This window comes from Nansenia antarctica (assembly GCF_963989245.1).
Source record: "Nansenia antarctica genome assembly, chromosome: 8".
NCBI lineage: Eukaryota > Metazoa > Chordata > Actinopteri > Argentiniformes > Microstomatidae > Nansenia > Nansenia antarctica.
Window position 1 is genome coordinate 278,654 of NC_137678.1, and position 20,271 is coordinate 298,924.

The 20,271-nt window shown below is 49.0% G+C and overlaps 1 protein-coding gene across 1 annotated transcript in view; it reads right to left on the bottom strand.

Moving 5' to 3' along the window:
• Positions 1 to 20,271, bottom strand: part of kiaa1109 (KIAA1109) — a gene marked incomplete at its 5' end in the record, with an annotated part of 198,847 nt that overhangs the window by 120,501 nt on the left and 58,075 nt on the right. Inside the window, 18 exons of the mRNA XM_080537762.1 lie at positions 1,169 to 1,772; positions 1,983 to 2,161; positions 4,583 to 4,788; positions 5,070 to 5,228; positions 6,220 to 6,454; positions 6,744 to 6,892; positions 7,284 to 7,527; positions 7,621 to 7,773; positions 10,228 to 10,378; positions 10,857 to 11,005; positions 11,736 to 11,947; positions 12,205 to 12,396; positions 13,665 to 13,867; positions 14,505 to 14,632; positions 16,684 to 16,830; positions 17,085 to 17,205; positions 19,079 to 19,252; positions 19,837 to 19,907. Of these exons, the coding sequence (XP_080393888.1) occupies positions 1,169 to 1,772; positions 1,983 to 2,161; positions 4,583 to 4,788; positions 5,070 to 5,228; positions 6,220 to 6,454; positions 6,744 to 6,892; positions 7,284 to 7,527; positions 7,621 to 7,773; positions 10,228 to 10,378; positions 10,857 to 11,005; positions 11,736 to 11,947; positions 12,205 to 12,396; positions 13,665 to 13,867; positions 14,505 to 14,632; positions 16,684 to 16,830; positions 17,085 to 17,205; positions 19,079 to 19,252; positions 19,837 to 19,907 (3,477 nt within the window). The remainder of the gene's footprint in view (positions 1 to 1,168; positions 1,773 to 1,982; positions 2,162 to 4,582; positions 4,789 to 5,069; positions 5,229 to 6,219; positions 6,455 to 6,743; positions 6,893 to 7,283; positions 7,528 to 7,620; positions 7,774 to 10,227; positions 10,379 to 10,856; positions 11,006 to 11,735; positions 11,948 to 12,204; positions 12,397 to 13,664; positions 13,868 to 14,504; positions 14,633 to 16,683; positions 16,831 to 17,084; positions 17,206 to 19,078; positions 19,253 to 19,836; positions 19,908 to 20,271) is intronic.

Genomic DNA, 20,271 nt, shown 5'->3' on the forward strand with positions numbered 1-20,271 from the left:
AGCAGGAAAACACAACTACATCTTCTATCATTCTAACACGATAGTACTTCGTTTCCAATCATAGTTAGCTAGATTACTTACTTAGCTAGCTTACTTTTACTTATCAAATATATAAACACACGTGATATGTATACTGTGGTTATGGACTAGTATAGTATGTTTATATCAATGGTAATCAAATGCTTTAGTTGGCGAGCGAACTTGGTGATGGTAAGCACTCTAATACGAGTTGACTCGCTGGAACGAGATGGGCGTGCGAGACCGCCACACACCACACATCTGCCATATCATACCTCCGTCCCACATGTATTTATCATTATATTTTTCTATACTAAACAGAGGTATGATATGGCAGATATATATGGTACATGGCAGTCCCACGCGCCCGTCCCGCTCCAGTTCTGCATCTAGTTGAATGCGTGTTGTATTGAATGCAATGATTCAAGTAGATCGCGCAACCGGAATGTCGACGTGTGAAAGGGAGCATCACGGGAATCTACTGGCATTTGGCTCATGTGTGAACGGTCGACACAGCTGGGATTCCATGGAAATTACAGGGAACTATGTGTGAAAGAGGCTCAAGAAATGTAAGGTCTATAAAACATCTATAAACAAAGGAGTGGCTCAAGAAGAAGCACATTAAGGTCATGGAGTGGCCTAGCCAGTTTCCGGACTTTAATCCAATAGAACATCTGTGGAGGAGCTGAAGCTTCGAGTTGCCAAGCAACAGCCTCGAAACCTTAAGGATTTGGAGAGGATCTGCAAAGAGGACTGGACCAAACTCCCTCCTGAGATGTGAACAAACCTGGTGACCAACTACAAGAAGCATCTGACCTCTGTGCTGCCGACAAGGGTTTCTCCACCAGGTACTAAGTCATGTTTTGGTAGGGGATCAAATACTTATTTCCCTTGATCAAATGCATATCAATTTATAACTTAAAAATAATGTTTTTTTCTGGATTTTTTTGTTGATATTCAGTCTCTCACTGTTAAAATAAACCTACCGTTAAAATTATAGACCGTTCATTTCTTTGTCAGTGTGCAAACTTACAAAATCAACGTATACCTAACTGTTGTTGGGTCTCTGTGGGATGCGATACCTAACTGTTGTTGGGTCTCTGTGGGATGTGATACCTAACTGTTGTTGGGTCTCTGTGGGATGTGATACCTTGGAGGTGCGGCGCTCCGAGCGGCCCAGCGAGCTGCGTCCCCGGGGTTCTCTCCTGCCCAGGGTGTCCAACCCCGACGACGGAGGTCCGTTGGCTGGCGCACCACCACCCATCCCCACTCCACCACCACCTCCTACTCCTCCACCGGCGACGCCCCGCTTGCTCTTCTGAGCGTTCCCGCTCCGCCCAGCGCCGTTGAGGCTGCCCCGCGAGCTCCGGCTGAAGTCGGAGGACCGGAAGTGGCGGTAGGGGCGAGCCTTGAAGGTGGGCGTGGGCGAGGCCGAGCCGGCGGTGTAGCGGCTCAGCTTGATGTCCGTCTGCGTGGCCTTGATGTCGTCGATCATGGTGCTGAACTGGTGGATGAGGCGCACCAGGGCCATGTCCACGCGCTGGCTGATGGCCTGGCAGGAGATGGTGAAGTCACAGTGGAAGGTGTTGTAGTGGCGCCGGTTGAGGTCATGGAAGGACAGCGGGGCGGCGGCCTCCGGGCCCTGGGGGGCGCTAGTGGACTTCTCCATCACCACGGCGTTCAGGCTGAACGTCTCAATCAGGAGGGCCGGCTTGAACTCCAGAGGGGGGAGGTACACCATGCCCTTATAAGGCCTTATGGAGGGAGGTGAGAGAGAGAGAGAGAGAGAGAGAGAGAGAGAGAGAGAGAGAGAGAGAGAGAGAGAGGGGGAGAGAGAGAGAGAGGGGGAGAGAGAGAGAGAGAGATAGAAGTGGGAAAGAGTCACTAACAAAAAATGTAATGTAAATTGTCCTTCAGCTCACAGGCTCACACCTCTGGTTGATCATGCCATTTAAAAATCATACTTTCTGGATCTTTTGTTCTTTCGCTCTTTGGACGTGTCCGAGTCGACGATGTCTGCCCTGAGACACTCCAGCGTGCCAGAGAAGGAGAGGTGCTCTCCGAAGTACATCTTGTAGCTGAACGGAGTGTTGGTGTCCTGGGCCTGGATCCCTGTGTGACTCAGCAAAGGCTTGAACACAACCTGGGGAGGGAGAGACATCAGTGCTCAGTTTTTATAGGAGTGACTTTCTAGGCTGTTAGAGTACCTGTGTTCCCAGGGTATGATGACTTTCTAGGCCAGGGGTGCCCACACTTTTTTGAACCAAGATCTACTTTTCAAGTAGCCAGTCTGCCAAGATCTACCAGTCTAGTTTCAACATCGCAAATGTACACGCACATACTACAAACACACACACACACACACAGTTCCCAGCCTGCATAGTAAACTCACAATACACTTTCTCTCTCTCTGTCACACAGCCACACAGGAGAAGACCATCACAAACCCTCCCTCTTTGCTATTCTCACTCGCGCACACACGCACACACACACACACACACACACACACACACACACTTTGACACACTATGACACTCTAGGCTGTTAGAGTACCTGTATGACACTCTAGGCTGGTAGAGTACCTGTATGACTCTCTCTAGGCTGTTAGAGTACCTGTATGACTCTCTAGGCTGTTAGAGTACCTGTATGACTCTCTCTAGGCTGTTAGAGTACCTGTATGACTCTCTAGGCTGTTAGAGTACCTGTATGACTCTCTCTAGGCTGTTAGAGTACCTGTATGACTCTCTAGGCTGTTAGAGTACCTGTGTGACTCTCTCTAGGCTGTTAGAGTACCTGTGTGACTCTCTAGGCTGTTAGAGTACCTGTATGACTCTCTCTAGGCTGTTAGAGTACCTGTATGACTCTCTAGGCTGTTAGAGTACCTGTGTGACTCTCTCTAGGCTGTTAGAGTACCTGTATGACTCTCTCTAGGCTGTTAGAGTACCTGTGTGACTCTCTCTAGGCTGTTAGAGTACCTGTGTGACTCTCTCTAGGCTGTTAGAGTACCTGTATGACTCTCTAGGCTGTTAGAGTACCTGTGTGACTCTCTCTAGGCTGTTAGAGTACCTGTATGACTCTCTAGGCTGTTAGAGTACCTGTATGACTCTCTAGGCTGTTAGAGTACCTGTATGACTCTCTCTAGGCTGTTAGAGTACCTGTATGACACTCTAGGCTGTTAGAGTACCTGTATGACTCTCTCTAGGCTGTTAGAGTACCTGTATGACTCTCTCTAGGCTGTTAGAGTACCTGTATGACTCTCTAGGCTGTTAGAGTACCTGTATGACTCTCTAGGCTGTTAGAGTACCTGTGTGACTCTCTCTAGGCTGTTAGAGTACCTGTATGACTCTCTAGGCTGTTAGAGTACCTGTATGACTCTCTAGGCTGTTAGAGTACCTGTATGACTCTCTCTAGGCTGTTAGAGTACCTGTATGACTCTCTCTAGGCTGTTAGAGTACCTGTATGACTCTCTAGGCTGTTAGAGTACCTGTATGACTCTCTCTAGGCTGTTAGAGTACCTGTGTGACTCTCTAGGCTGTTAGAGTACCTGTATGACTCTCTCTAGGCTGTTAGAGTACCTGTGTGACTCTCTCTAGGCTGTTAGAGTACCTGTGTGACTCTCTAGGCTGTTAGAGTACCTGTGTGACTCTCTAGGCTGTTAGAGTACCTGTATGACTCTCTCTAGGCTGTTAGAGTACCTGTGTGACTCTCTAGGCTGTTAGAGTACCTGTGTGACTCTCTCTAGGCTGTTAGAGTACCTGTATGACTCTCTAGGCTGTTAGAGTACCTGTATGACTCTCTAGGCTGTTAGAGTACCTGTATGACTCTCTAGGCTGTTAGAGTACCTGTATGACTCTCTAGGCTGTTAGAGTACCTGTATGACTCTCTCTAGGCTGTTAGAGTACCTGTATGACTCTCTCTAGGCTGTTAGAGTACCTGTGTGACTCTCTAGGCTGTTAGAGTACCTGTGTGACTCTCTAGGCTGTTAGAGTACCTGTATGACTCTCTCTAGGCTGTTAGAGTACCTGTATGACTCTCTCTAGGCTGTTAGAGTACCTGTATGACTCTCTAGGCTGTTAGAGTACCTGTGTGACTCTCTAGGCTGTTAGAGTACCTGTGTGACTCTCTCTAGGCTGTTAGAGTACCTGTATGACTCTCTCTAGGCTGTTAGAGTACCTGTATGACTCTCTAGGCTGTTAGAGTACCTGTATGACTCTCTAGGCTGTTAGAGTACCTGTGTGACTCTCTCTAGGCTGTTAGAGTACCTGTATGACTCTCTAGGCTGTTAGAGTACCTGTATGACTCTCTCTAGGCTGTTAGAGTACCTGTATGACTCTCTCTAGGCTGTTAGAGTACCTGTATGACTCTCTCTAGGCTGTTAGAGTACCTGTGTGACTCTCTAGGCTGTTAGAGTACCTGTATGACTCTCTCTAGGCTGTTAGAGTACCTGTGTGACTCTCTCTAGGCTGTTAGAGTACCTGTATGACTCTCTAGGCTGTTAGAGTACCTGTATGACTCTCTAGGCTGTTAGAGTACCTGTATGACTCTCTCTAGGCTGGTAGAGTACCTGTGCGTCTGCCAGCTGCACGGCGGCGGGGCATTGGTTGCCCTCCTCCACGTCTGCCGTCTCGTCCAGACTGGTGGAGTGCTGGGAGTGCTGGGAGTGCTGGGAGTGCTGGGACTGGGTGCCGTCCAGAGTGTTCTGGTCGCTGGACAGCACGGCGTTGAAGTCCGAGGCTGACGGGATGGTGGGCAGGTTACACGTCCCCCCCCCTGAGGGGCAGAGAGACGGCCGCTCACTTTTAGCGAGATGCGGAAAACAGGAAAGTTGAACCATTTAAAATGGATGTGTGTGTGTGTGTGTGTGTGTGTGTGTGTGTGTGTGTGTGTGTCGAACACGGAGAGAAGTGGACACTAAAGGACAGACGCAAATAACAAATACAACAACAGCAACAACCGGTAAAAAACAAAACATCAGCTTCTACATAAATAAAAATAAAACACAACAGAACCCCCCCCCCCACCTGTCTGTAGGCTGCCCCCCCCTCCCCCACCTGTCTGTAGGCTGTTGTGCTGAGAGCGGGTGGCGGGGGACTCCTGGGCGACCCCCCCCGCCCTGTTCCCCACGGCGTTGGACATCCAGTTGTAGAAGCTGACGGAGGAGGGCTGGGACAGCAGCGGGTGCTCCGTCAGCATGTCTGGCCCGCTGTTTCCTGCAGAGGCGAAGAGAGCGGCGAGGGACGTCAATGTAGGGCGGCGGTAGAGGCTTAGAGGCTAGAGAGGCCGGCTAGCAACCGGAAGGTCACTGGACTGATCCCTGCGGAGCTGCATGTGCCCTTGAGCAAGGCACTTAACCCATAACTGCTCAGGGGAGCTGACTAGGGCTGACCCTGGGCCTAGAGTAAACATACCAAATTCCAACAAGTGACAAAAATAAAATAATTCTTCTTATTCTTCTTATATGGAAAGAATGGTGAGGGATTTCAATTTAACCAGTCAAACATTTAACCGGTTAACATTTAACAGGTCAATCATTCCCAGGGCATAATCTAAGCTAATTCTATGTAGCTGTGACTGCTTGCTAACGTTCACTATATTTGGGTTATTTGCATTAAACAGAAAACAAAAAGGAATCCCGTCAGCCAGACGTTGCTACCACTTTATCAACAAGAACATTAACACAGTCTAGCTGAGGGATTAGGGTTAGTTATGTTTTTGTAATGTTATGTTTTGTAAATGTAATTATGTTTCTGGTAATATCTGCATATTGTTTCTCCCCACCAAACCCTAAGTTTTACATCTTACTGTACCCCTAACCCTAACCTTACTGTAACCCTACACAAGAGTTGGCTTTGGTTCCTCCACAAAACACACAACAGTAATAAGTAACGTAGCAAGTAGAATAAGTAGACCTTCATCATGATGCAGTAACAGTAACAGAGGGTCATGGGCGTACCTGTGGGCGGGGGAGTACCTGTGGGCGTACCTGTGGGCGGGGGAGTACCTGTGGGCGTACCTGTTGGCGTACCTGTGGGCGTACCTGTGGGCATGGCGTACCTGTGGGCGGGGGAGTACCTGTGGGCGTACCTGTGGGCGGGGGAGTACCTGTGGGCGTACCTGTGGGCGTACCTGTGGGCGTGGCGTACCTGTGGGCGTACCTGTGGGCGTGGCGTACCTGTGGGCGTACCTGTGGGCGTGGCGTACCTGTGCGGGTGAGGGAGCTGCTCTTGGCGGGGGGGGCAGCAGTGGGGGGCTCGTTCCTCTGGGGCGTGCCCTCCAGCAGGTTGTGCAGGCTGGGGAAGCTGCCCGTCAGGTAGCTGAGCAGGCTCTCCTTGCGGGGGCTGTCCTTGGCAGGCATCCCCCCGCGGCTGACGTGGGCCGGGGAGTCGGCAGCCGTGTCCCCGCTGGTGTAACTCAGGGACTGGTAGGGGTGGGAGCCCTGGAGAACATAAACACATCACATGTTTCACTGGTTAGTTAAAGAAGAACGGACACCTCACTGCCTGCTTCATATGGCTTCTCTACACCGACAGTCGGAGACTAAGAGATGACGGGCGAACCGTCACAACCGGAGGTTTCAAGTCTCAAGTTTTATTGTTACGTCACATTACAAGTGTAAGAGAGTCAAATTCTCAGGCTTCGGTTCCTGACATTATTCACGTGGAGCAGGTATCTGAAGTCTATCTCCTACACTGCTCCCACACTAACACACACACACACACACCCACCTTTATTTTGAGCGCAGATTCACTGTGTGTGTGAGACTTGGACAGCTTCCTCATGATCTCCACGCCGCTGACGGGTCCTGACTTGTCCCCCGCCTGGGGAGGCCGGCTGCACGCGCCTTCCAGCAGCATGGTGTGCTCGCTCACTGTGGCTGGACGACAGGGACAACATGAGTAGGGTGGGTCACACGTAACACACAGGACTAACATGCTGCATCACACAGCAGGCTGGGCTGACAACAACTCCCCTCTCCCGGCAACATTGCTCACTACTTGGTAAACGAGGCTGGAGAACACTGTTTTGGTCCGGTTTTAAAGTGAATAAAACATTAGTTTGAGCTGCCGTGTCTAATTCGGACACAAATTTGGTAAACAACTTAGTTTAGGATGGGCGTATCAGACACCATTGTTTGTGCTGGTACCTGTATAGAAGACAAAATCTGTCTGTGCCCATCTGCACGTTAACTACAAACAAATGTTGGCCTAATTTGAATCAGACCCAGACCCCCACCTCAGACCCCCACCTCAGACCCAGACCCCCACCTGCGTCAAACTCAAACTCCGCCCCGTCGGCGCTGGTGTCGCTCTGCATGGCGGCTCCGTTGTCCAGGCCCTGGTGGTCCGAGGCAGAGGGGTTCTGCTGGGGCTCCTTGGGCTTGGGCAGCTGGTTGGGCCTCATCAGGCCGATGGCCTTGAAGCCCTGCGTCACCACGATGAACTTCATCCACTGCCGGGCCAGCGCCACCAGCCCCTTCTTCAGAGTCACCAAGGCTGGCAGGCCGTCATTCTGGGGACACAACAAGGTTGGGTGGACTTAGTGCACACAAACCCTCCCCTCCAACGGGGTGCCTGCCTGCCTCTCTCTCTCTCTCTCTCTCACCATGGTGGCCTCCTCTATGACGGAGTAGTCGGCCTGCTGCAGGTAGCGGTGGAGGATGTTGCACAGCAGGCAGGACGGGTTCTCGTGCAGGTAGCGCGCCCGCTTGGTCCCCCGGTTGTACTTGCTCCGGAACGGGATGTGGATGCTCTTTTTCTGTACAGAAGGAGAAGACGAAGTAACAGATGTGTTCTAGTATCAGGTAAATCACTCCCTTCAGCTTCTCTGAAATCGACTGAATGAAGAAAAAACGTTTTTGTTTAGAAATGGAAACTCTGGTTCTGGTGACCCCCAATGTTCTTCGGCGTATGGGTAGTTGTTTTTCCTCTCCACTCCACCAGGCTCGGGGCCGAGGGGCTACCCTTTTACCACCCCGAGACCTGGTTGAGGGGCTCACCCGGGCTATATTTCTGGACACCCCTCCAGAAGCCACGTCATCGTCTCGTCATCTAATACCGACAGACCATGCATCCCGTTGGGTGGGTGGTACACCGGGCAATCCAGGATAATATGGTCTGCGGTTTGGTCCTCTGCGCCACACTCGCACGACGCATTTGGGGCCAAGCCCCATCTGTGCATTGATGAGCGGAAACGCCCGACGCCGGTCCGGAGACGATTGAGCCTCACCCAGGATAGCCTTGGCAAGTCCATCCCGAGGGGCTCAGCGCCGGCGACTGGGATGTGGTCGCGGAGTTTGGAGGTGTTAGCCTCCCACTCCGCGCGCCACATATAATCCGCCCATCCTGCCGCACTGATGTTGAGATCTCTGCATTGCTGCCTGAGATCCTGTGCGGCAGGCACAAATGGGTGTCTCGACTTGAGACGCCGGGAGGGCTCCGCTGTTATAGTGAGCCTATCATGGAGCAGATGGTTATTAAGCTCCACGGCCCGGCAGGCGAGACGTGCTGTGGCTCCCATGCGGCGGAGGCCTGCGGGCTGGATGCCTGCTAGGATGGGAAGGTTGTCCACGGGGGTAGGACGCAGGCATCCTGTCACAATGCGCAAGGCTTCGTTTATAGGCGAGTCGATGAGGCGGGTGTGGGCACTGCGACACCATACCCCCAATGTTCAACAGGCCTTTGACCTAACCACTATCTTCAATGAATAGATTATATAATATAAATAATAGATTATATGACAAATCACAATATCTCTGACATAATCAAAGTTATCCTGATTGGTAGCTACAGTGGGGTTAATATCTGAGTGAAAAGTAGCAAACCTCTAAATGGTACAAAGTTAAACTGTTTACAGTTTGAAAAAGAATAAAACAAGGAAAAAGGCCTTCTGCAAAGGTTTGGGAACCCTGTCAGCTAGTACTTTGTAACTCCTCCTCAGGCAACTATAACAGTTTGCAAACACTTCACTTCATGTAGCCAGCTAAGAGTCTTTCACTTCTTGTTTTTGGAATTTTCCCCATTCTTCCTGGCAGAACACCTCTAGCTCAGAAATAATCTCCGGCCTTCTTGCATGCACGGCATGTTTGAGATCTCTCCACAGATCTTCAATAATATTCAAGTCTGGGGACTGATGGCCGTTCCAAAACCTTCATCCGTCTTTCCTGGAGGTACTTCATGGTTGATTTTGAGGTATGCTTCGGGTCACTGTCTTGCTGGAATACCCAACCTCTGTTCAACTTCAATTTCTGGACTGACCTTAGCCTGAACATTAGCCTCTAGAATGTCTTGATATTTGGTGGAATCCATTCTTCCTTCCACCCGCACAATATCGCCTGTGCCCCCAGCTGCTACACAACCCCAAACCATAATGGATCCACCTCCATGCTTAACAGTTGACACAGTGTTCTTCTCTACAAATGTTTTTTGTACAACTTTGGTTGTGGCCAAGAAGTTAGGGTTAGGGTTTTGTCAGTCCAAAGCACATTGTTCCAATAGGCTTCAGGTTTCTCAAGGTTATCTTTTGCATCCTTCAGACGCTTAATTTTGTGTTGAGGTCGTAGGAAAGGCTTCTTTCTGGCAACTCTGCCATGTAGCTCTTTGTTGTTTAAGGTACGCTGTATTGTTGTTCTGTGAAAAACTAGACCGGTGTCTGCTACTCTTTTTTGCAGCTCTTTTGCAGTGATGTGTGGGTTCTTCTGAGCATTTCTCACCAGATCTCAGGCAATTCTATCTGAAAATGTCCTTGGTCGTCCAGATCTGCCTTGACTTCAATTGTTCCATTCATTTTCCATTTTCTGATGATGTTTCTGACAGTGGAAATGGGTAGCTTGAAACGTTGCAAGAGTTTTTTGTTGACTTCTCCTTGATAGTGGAAGTGCATCTTGATTCTGACATCCTTGTCTGTTTAGAGGAACCCATGGTTTTTAACAGCCACCGCGGCCACCCATGGTTTTTAACAGCCACCGCGGTTTAACAGTTAAAAAATGAAACTTGGAAATCACTTGGAGATTAATTGTAACAGACATTTAAACCAGGGGTGCCCATATGTTTGCACCCTACTGGAGATCAATAAATCAAGAGATTGTCACACCATTGGTCTGATCCAACAGATCCATTAACCTGGACATTCCAGACCTGCCTTCACAGGAGGGTTAGGGTTATTCACAGGAGGCCTTGAGAACCTGGCTGGAGGTGTAGTTCCAACACTGACCTCCAGGGCTTCAGTCATGATGCAGCCCATGACCGCACACACCCGCAGAGTGCCCTCCATGTCCAGCTTCCGCAGGGAAGACTTCAGCTGGTCGATGGGGACCAGCCAGGCTCCGATGGCGGGGGTTGCCGTGCTGAGGAGGTTCAGCTGCCTGGAGACAGAAAACCAAACGTTCCTTGGGGTGAAACAGTGACTGCATTGAAAAGGCTTAGGGCGGCCTAACCCTAACCCCGCCTAAACCTTCTAGGAGAAATGGAGCAAGAAAAACATTTAAAAATGATTAAAAATTGTCCATGCGTTGACTGCCCATTATTGTGGCCCATTTAAGATCTGGATGGCCGACACATAAATAGACCGCATAAATGTATTTTTGCATTGCACTTCTTGTTTTGAACAATAAACCCATAGACTTGTTAGCTTCTGCTTTCCGTTTTATGCAGTGGTTAACACTTAAGGGAGGTCAGCCATGACAGTATGATGTCAAATCAGTGGTTTGGGAAAGAAGGGAAGGGCAGCAGGTGTACTTGCTCTGTATTTCTAGGTATACCTATATACAGGTATTATTACCTATTAAGGCCTACCGACTAGGGCTTCATAGGTAATAAGTTGATGGTGTAGATGTGACGTACCTGGAGGCCTGGGAGGGGGAGCGCACGTTGGTGGGGGCGGCGAAGCTGAACCAGATCTCCTTGATGGTCAGCTTCATGCTGCTGGAGTCAGGGGGGGGTGGCAGGAGGGGGAGGTCCTTCTTCAGGTCGTCAGACTCCACCCCTTCATCCTGCGGGAGAAACAACGTCTTATAGAAACAGGATACAGGTTTGGGGCTGGGTTAAAGGCACATTGCAACTGCAGACGATTGTGTTTGACAGAACATACAAATATATTACGTATAGCATAGCAGGTGTAGAGCTGGATGTAGCTTAATGTTCTTGATTGAGTGTCCATGGGGGGGGGGGGTGAAATCAAATGCCCTCAAATGCAAGATATGACAGAAATCCTTCCAAATATCCATTATCCCTTCGTTGCTTTGAAACCACAGACAGAAAGTATCCACCGGGGAAGCAGCACACTAAGGTCATATCCTGCATGTCATCCCTCCTCTCTCTCTCACCCATCCTTCCTGTCAATCTCTACTGTCTCTAACCCATTAACACTAGAACAGCCGTGCCTTTTTTAACCTACGAAAAGAGCTAACCCTCTTTACAATGCTCAAGCTGCTATTTACACACAACGACCACTAGTTGGCCGCTTGTACATTTGCCTGCTTCCTACACAGAAAAATAGCAAAATAGCTTTATACTAGCTTATCCTGATGCGATATTGAAAATGTAAGGATACTGGGTGGTAGAACGCACATATCTAGGAAAAGTCATGAAAGGAGGGTCCTGAAATTTGATTGAGTGCAAAGATTAAAAAAACCACATTTTTCTTTCCTCACATTGCGGTTCTAGTGTTAAAGCAAAAATACCCTAAAAACCCATTTTAGAAAGCAGCGTGTCGGGCGTTACCTGGTCGTCAGAGTCTGAGTTGGCGTTGAGGTGGGAGGAGGGGCTGGCGGCGTCGGGGGGCAGGTTGTCGTCTGAGACGTCGGTGCTGTAGCCGCTGCCCGTCTGAGAGCCTGACGAGCCGTTGGACTTGCACATGCCCGCCTTCACCCCGCCCTCACCCCTCCCCATCACACCAAACGCACTGTACAGCACTGCACCTGACTGCCGGCCCCCTGCACGCGCACACACACACACACACACACACACACACACACACACACACACAGACACAGACACAGACACAGACACAGACACAGACACAGACACAGACACAGTACAAGTCCAGATGTTTTCAAGTCAGTCATTGAAGAGATGTCATTGGAGGTTTTGCACTGGTGACTCAATAGGGCTGCCAGATATAGGTGTGTGTGTGTGTGTGTGTTTGAGTTCACTTCTTCCTTGAAAAGTGTGTGTTTAAGGGGGCTCTCACCTTTGACGGTGAGGTTCTCGATGCCACACTCGAACATGATCCAGCCCCACTTCTCCAGACAGGAGGTGGCGCAGCGGCCCGGGTCTGACGCCTCCGTCTCGTCCACCAGGGAGAACTCCTCCATCTCCTCCAGGCTGAACAGAACCTTGGACTTCTCAAACGGGATGGCCGTGATGGCACACGTACCGATGTCTGGAGGGCCAAACACAGGAGTTACAACTAGAGGCCTTGTTACACAGAGGAGTTACAACTAGAGGCCTTGTTACACAGAGGAGTTACAACTAGAGGCCTTGTTAGGATCTTGAAACATCGGAGGGCTTAGCCCAGCCTGCGTTTCGTCAACGGGGGTGGGGGGTGGGGGGTGGTAGTGGAGTTTAGTTTTTTTCAGAGCTCTGTCTAAGTAAGGTATTTGATAAGTGTCACTCATTCTGAAATGGGTTTCCACCCCTTACAAAATCAATTCCCTTAATAACAGCGTCACTAAAAAAAGTCTTTTCTCTTAGTTAGTTTGAGACACAGGTAACAACAACTACAAGGTCGTAAAGCAACAGGATATCTCCCCCCACCTGTGGAGTCCATAACCCTAACCTGTGGAGTCCATAACCCTAACCCTAACCTGTGGAGTCCATAACCCTAACCTGTGGAGTCCATAACCCTAACCTGTGGAGTCCCTAACCCTAACCTGTGGAGTCCATAACCCTAACCTGTGGAGTCCATAACCCTAACCTGTGGAGTCCATAACCCTAACCTGTGGAGCCCATAACCCTAACCTGTGGAGTCCATAACCCTAACCTGTGGAGTCCATAACCCTAACCCTAACCTGTGGAGTCCATAACCCTAACCTGTGGAGTCCATAACCCTAACCTGTGGAGTCCATAACCCTAACCTGTGGAGTCCCTAACCCTAACCTGTGGAGTCCATAACCCTAACCTGTGGAGTCCATAACCCTAACCTGTGGAGTCCATAACCCTAACCTGTGGAGTCCATAACCCTAACCTGTGGAGTCCATAACCCTAACCTGTGGAGTCCATAACCCTAACCTGTGGAGTCCATAACCCTAACCTGTGGAGTCCATAACCCTAACCTGTGGAGTCCATAACCCTAACCTGTGGAGTCCATAACCCTAACCTGTGGAGTCCATAACCCTAACCTGTGGAGTCCATAACCCTAACCTGTGGAGTCCATAACCCTAACCCTAACCTGTGGAGTCCATAACCCTAACCTGTGGAGTCCATAACCCTAACCTGTGGAGTCCCTAACCCTAACCTGTGGAGTCCCTAACCCTAACCTGTGGAGTCCATAACCCTAACCCTAACCTGTGGAGTCCATAACCCTAACCTGTGGAGTCCATAACCCTAACCTGTGGAGTCCATAACCCTAACCTGTGGAGTCCATAACCCTAACCCTAACCTGTGGAGTCCATAACCCTAACCTGTGGAGTCCATAACCCTAACCCTAACCTGTGGAGTCCAGGCCTCTCAGCTGGCTGTGGATGCGGCGGATGTTGAGCCGGGCGGCGACCTCCTTGCCCTTCTCTATGCCGGCGTTGGAGCGCAGCGAGCCGGAGGACTGCGGCTGCATCTTGGAGGCGGAGGAGAACTTCTCCAGCATCACCGAGGGCCGGCCGGCCTCCGCCGCGCTGGCTGGCTCCTCCACGATACCCCTGGGGAGAACGTGTGTGTGTGTCACTATGCCCCTGGGGAGAACGTGTGTGTGTGTGTGTGTGTGTGTGTGTGTGTGTGTGTGTGTGTGTGTCACTATGCCCCTGGGGAGAACGTGTGTGTGTGTGTGTCACTCTGCCCCTGGGGAGAACGTGTGTGTGTGTGTGTGTGTGTGTGTGTGTGTGTGTGTGTGTGTCACTATGCCCCTGGGGAGAACGTGTGTGTGTGTGTGTCACTCTGCCCCTGGGGAAAACGTGTGTGTGTGTGTGTGTGTGTGTGTGTGTGTGTGTGTGTGTGTGTGTGTCAGGGTTCCTACACGTTTCACCTGATTTAACTAATCAAGTACAAACCATAATTGCTTTGCACTTGATTAGTTGAATCAGGTGTGCTGGTGGTGGAACAGATCAGATATGTGGAACGGCTGGTGGTCCCCGAGGAGAGGGTTGAAAACCACTGCCCTAGGGGAACCTTCATCACAAAGTCACACGGTAGAACCCCATGGGATTGTCAATTAAAATTCTCCTCCGATCACGGCCTTTAGTCCGGCTTTATATCTCTGTCCAGGAAACACTTCCATAGCAGAACAATGTTTACCTGTTCATGTTTTACCTGTTCATGTTTTACCTGTTCATGTTTTACCTGTTCATGCGGAACTGCGTGGCAATCCTGTCGAAGCACAGAGCCACCAGGGACACGTGAGTCACACTCTTACTGGAGCTGCAGAGGGAGCCCTCCTCCACGGAGGCCTGGAGCAGACACAGGTTCACCTGCAGGGGCCACAGAACATCTATCATCACACAGACCAGAGAACATACCACCACTGGATCTACCATCACACAGACCAGAGAACATACCACTGGATCTACCATCACACAGACCAGAGAACATACCACCACTGGATCTACCATCACACAGACCAGAGAACATACCACCACTGGATCTACCATCACACAGACCAGAGAACATACCACTGGATCTACCATCACACAGACCAGAGAACATACCACTGGATCTACCATCACACAGACCAGAGAACATACCACTGGATCTACCATCACACAGACCAGAGAACATACCACCACTGGATCTACCATCACACAGACCAGAGAACATACCACCACTGGATCTACCATCACACAGACCAGAGAACATACCACCACTGGATCTACCATCACACAGACCAGAGAACATACCACCACTGGATCTACCATCACACAGACCAGAGAACATACCACTGGATCTACCATCACACAGACCAGAGAACATACCACCACTGGATCTACCATCACACAGACCAGAGAACATACCACTGGATCTACCATCACACAGACCAGAGAACATACCACCACTGGATCTACCATCACACAGACCAGAGAACATACCACCACTGGATCTACCATCACACAGACCAGAGAACATACCACCACTGGATCTACCATCAGACCAGAGAACATACCACTGGATCTACCATCACACAGACCAGAGAACATACCACCACTGGATCTACCATCAGACCAGAGAACATACCACCACTGGATCTACCATCACACAGACCAGAGAACATACCACCACTGGATCTACCATCACACAGACCAGAGAACATACCACCACTGGATCTACCATCACACAGACCAGAGAACATACCACCACTGGATCTACCATCACACAGACCAGAGAACATACCACTGGATCTACCATCACACAGACCAGAGAACATACCACTGGATCTACCATCACACAGACCAGAGAACATACCACTGGATCTACCATCACACAGACCAGAGAACATACCACCACTGGATCTACCATCACACAGACCAGAGAACATACCACCACTGGATCTACCATCACACAGACCAGAGAATATACCACTGGATCTACCATCACACAGACCAGAGAACATACCACCACTGGATCTACCATCACACAGACCAGAGAACATACCACCACTGGATCTACCATCACACAGACCAGAGAACATACCACCACTGGATCTACCATCAGACCAGAGAACATACCACCACTGGATCTACCATCACACAGACCAGAGAACATACCACTGGATCTACCATCACACAGACCAGAGAACATACCACCACTGGATCTATCATCACACAGACCAGAGAACATACCACTGGATCTACCATCACACAGACCAGAGAACATACCACCACTGGATCTACCATCACACAGACCAGAGAACATACCACCACTGGATCTACCATCACACAGACCAGAGAACATACCACTGGATCTACCATCACACAGACCAGAGAACATACCACCACTGGATCTACCATCACACAGACCAGAGAACATACCACTGGATCTACCATCACACAGACCAGAGAACATACCACCACTGGATCTACCATCACACAGACCAGAGAACATACCACCACTGGATCTACCATCACAGCAGGGACCAGAGTTGGACGCTTCCATCGTTTCAACCAGTACTTTCACACCTACATATTGTTAGCCTCATAGCATAAAGTCATATTTTGGCCAAATTGAGATATCTGCCTGACTCTACTCTCCTAACACTGCTGATTCACTGGGCATTATTGCCTACTATGCCATCAGCCTATCAGAATGCTTGTTACATTCCAAAATCACTATCTGCCCAAGTCATCTCTTTGACATAGGCAGTTTTGACACTACATACAAAGATGGCTCGGCTGACCACAAGTGAAGCATGACTTAGGCAATTATGCTATGAGGCTAACGATATGTAATATGTAATTATGCTATGAGGCTAACGATATGAGGCGAACGATATGAGGCTAATGCTATGGGAAGAAAACTCTGTTTTTACCTTTGGGATGGAGACGTTAGCTTGAAGGCCTTTTATCTTCACATTGTCTGGTTTGGCCGCCAGGTCGGTCTGGCCGTGGGGGGTGTGGAGGGAGCCGGGGGTGGTTCCCTCCGTCTTGGACAGCTTGTGTTCTGGCTTGGCAGAGCTCTGGAACCAGGGAAACGTTTCAAACAGAAACATTGTTAGAAGGAAACCTTCTTCTGCTGTTCTATGTCTGATCTGTATCATGCAACATGATAAATGTATGTATGTATGTATGTATGTATGTATGTATCTGGGCTGTGTAATATCGCATGACATTTCCGCATTGCAGTAAGCCTGAAGGACTTACACTCATACTTTATTGGGTTAGGGCCAGGGTTAGGGTTAGGGTTAGGGTCAGGGTTAGGAGGTGAACTCACAGACTCGGTCACTGTAGACTTGCTGATCTGATAGGCTTCGTTGAGGACTTTTCCATGCAGGTCATCCAGAATAGCTGCTGGGTGACGAATACTGGCAAAGTGGATCATGGACTCAATGTACCTGAAAAAAAAAAACATTGTAACTGTCCTGGTCCTACAGGAGCTGTCTGAGGTGGGAGTGGGAAACAGAGATTGCAAATGTTTTTGTTTTTTTCCCCCAAAGCAGTTGGTATAGATGAGAAGACAGCACACCACCACCACTACGGTCTTTGCTCTTGTCATCTTTGTACTCACGATGTACGTGAACGTTGTGTGTGTGGCGATTATCAGTCAAGACAAGGTCAACATGTGTTTGAAGAGAAAGTGACTTATTTATAATGATTATAAAGGTTGTTCCACATACTTTCAGGCAAATCTATTTATTGTAAAGCCGGGTACACACATAAGGATTTTCTAAATCTTAACAGATGTTTTATCTGAGACAGACCCCACACATAGGGATGTCCCGATCCCACTTTTTCACTACCGATACCGATACCGATACCTGGGCTTCGGGTATCGGCGATACCGATACCGATCCGATATTTGTATAAATTTTTTGACCCCTGAATATTTTTTTTTTTTTTTTTTTTTTTTCCTAACACCAGGGGAGCCACCCCTCCTAAATTTCGTTGTTTGGTACCTGTACTGTAGCAATGACAATAAAGACCATTCATTCATTCATTCATTCAAATACCTCCCCAGTATATAGTCCACACCAACAACAGTTAAATTAAAGACTGCCAGCCTTTATTAAAGCAACAAATGCGACGTGTTGTGGATTGGAACTACGGATCATAAGCTTTCAAATGATGTGTCATACATTGAAATCCGAAAAAATATGAAGTTAGAGTAATTTGAATGTTGTTAGACGTCAGGCACATAGGGTTAACCTCTTTGTAATGAAACCGGAAGCACACAGCGCAGCGCTATGCGCATTTTAAGCGCATATAGGACTCGCGTGAAGCGCTATGCGCATTTTAAGCGCATATAGGACTTGCGTGAAGGATTTCTGCGACACGTGTTTCTGTTCACTGTTTTTATTCTCTCATCGCTTATACACATAAGTTTGACTGCGGATGACAGTAGGATCGGATCGGAGCCTTTTTTTTTTCTGGTCCGATCTCCGATCCAGCATTCAGGACCAATATCGGGTCGATATCCGATCTCAGTATCGGATCGGGACATCCCTACCCACACATGAAGATAAAAAATCTTGGATTGAACAGCCTTGATCGTATTGTGTGTGGTGTGCGCCGATATTCCCATTTCAGCACCCCACAGACATAAAGAGTATCGTTACAACAGTCTCTAGAGTCTCGTTCCCCAAGTCAGAAATCTCGCGTGATCAAACGTAGTACCCTGACTGACCTGTACGAGGCAGCCATGTGTGACAGGGCAAATAAAGTGCCGAAGAACGAAAAGAAGAAGTCAGCTCGCTTCTTGATTGGCTACATTCCATCCACGTCACAATCGGACTCGCGAGCAGGGTTGCCAGATGGGATTGACACTTTCCACCCTAACCACAGTCTAAAACCGCCAATTCCACCCCCAAAAAAACAGAGCCCATCTCCCTAGTCGGGAGTTGTCGGGAGTCGGAAGTTGCCCACACACATAAGGATTTTTGGTCGTAAATATTGAAGACGTTTAACATTAGATTGTCGGCCCCGACCATTTTCCGAGCAGATTGTCGGGAGAAATGGACTCTTAACACACCTCACACCACAGGATAATCTTGTAGGATAATATTTAGAGCCATCCGATAATCAGGCGTTTGCTGTCCTTGGTCGAAAGGGGGAAAATCAGCCCAAAATCGGGCAGATTATCGTTATGTGTGTACCCGGCTTAAGTCTCTGTGGGTAAGAGTGTCTGTAGATGAGACAGTACCTGTCCAGAGGACCAGGTGTAGATGAGACAGTACCTGTCCAGAGGACCAGGTGTAGATGAGACAGTACCTGTCCAGAGCCTCGGCCACTAGGGGGGTGAGCACCACGTTGACGGCCCCCTTCACCTCCACGATGGCGGTGGTCCGTGCCTGGGCCAGCGGCTGCTCCAGGGTCCAGTCCTCCGAGGCCGTGTCCTCATCTGTGTTCTCCATCGCCTTCTTATCCAGGGGCGTGTAGGGGGTGCTGCAGGGGACACATCATCATCATAATACTATATAATATAATATAATACAGGCCATTTAGCTGACGCTTTTATCCAAAGCAACTTACATTACAGTGAGTGCGTACATGTTTCAGTTTATGATCCCAGGTGGAATCGAACCCACAACATAAGCGTTGTTAGCGCCATTCTCTACCAACTGAGCCACAGATGCTAACACAGATGTAGTGCGTATGCTAACACAGATGTAGTGCGTATGCTAACACAGATGTAGTGCGTATGCTAACACAGATGTAGTGCGTATGCTAACACAGATGTTGTGCGTCCTGCATACTATCCAAGTACTGGACAGAAGCAGCCTTTAGTCACTTTAGGCTCTGGAACTCCCCAACAGTTTGGATTTGAAACCAAATCAGCTTTAATTCAATCGTTTATTTTTTCAGATTGGGTTCACCGTTTAGAACGTAAAGCAATGTTTCAACATCAATCCCCCAGCCTGTTTCAGGGCTCCAAAAGTATTGGAATAGGACGCTGGCCCTATATATGATATCAGAGGATAAAACATTTAGAATTGAAGAGATGAGTGAAGTTGATTAGAGTTCTGTACCTGTTCATGTCTCCCATCAGAGAATCTCCCCTGTCCAGCAAGGAGCTGGCGGACAGACCCTGCTTCACCACCTAGCATGAGGAAACAGATTAACCCACACCCTTACTAAAGGACCCAACTGTTGTAATACACCCTTACTAAAGGACTTAACTGTTGTAACCCACCCTTACTAAAGGACCTAACTGTTGTAACCCACCCTTACTAAAGGACCTAACTGTTGTAACCCACACCCTTACTAAAGGACCTAGCTGTTGTAACCCACACCCTTACTAAAGGACCTAACTGTTGTAACACACCCTTACTAAAGGACCCAACTGTTGTAATACACCCTTACTAAAGGACCTAACTGTTGTAACCCACCCTTACTAAAGGACCTAACTGTTGTAACCCACACTTACTAAAGGACCTAACTGTTGTAACCCACCCTTACTAAAG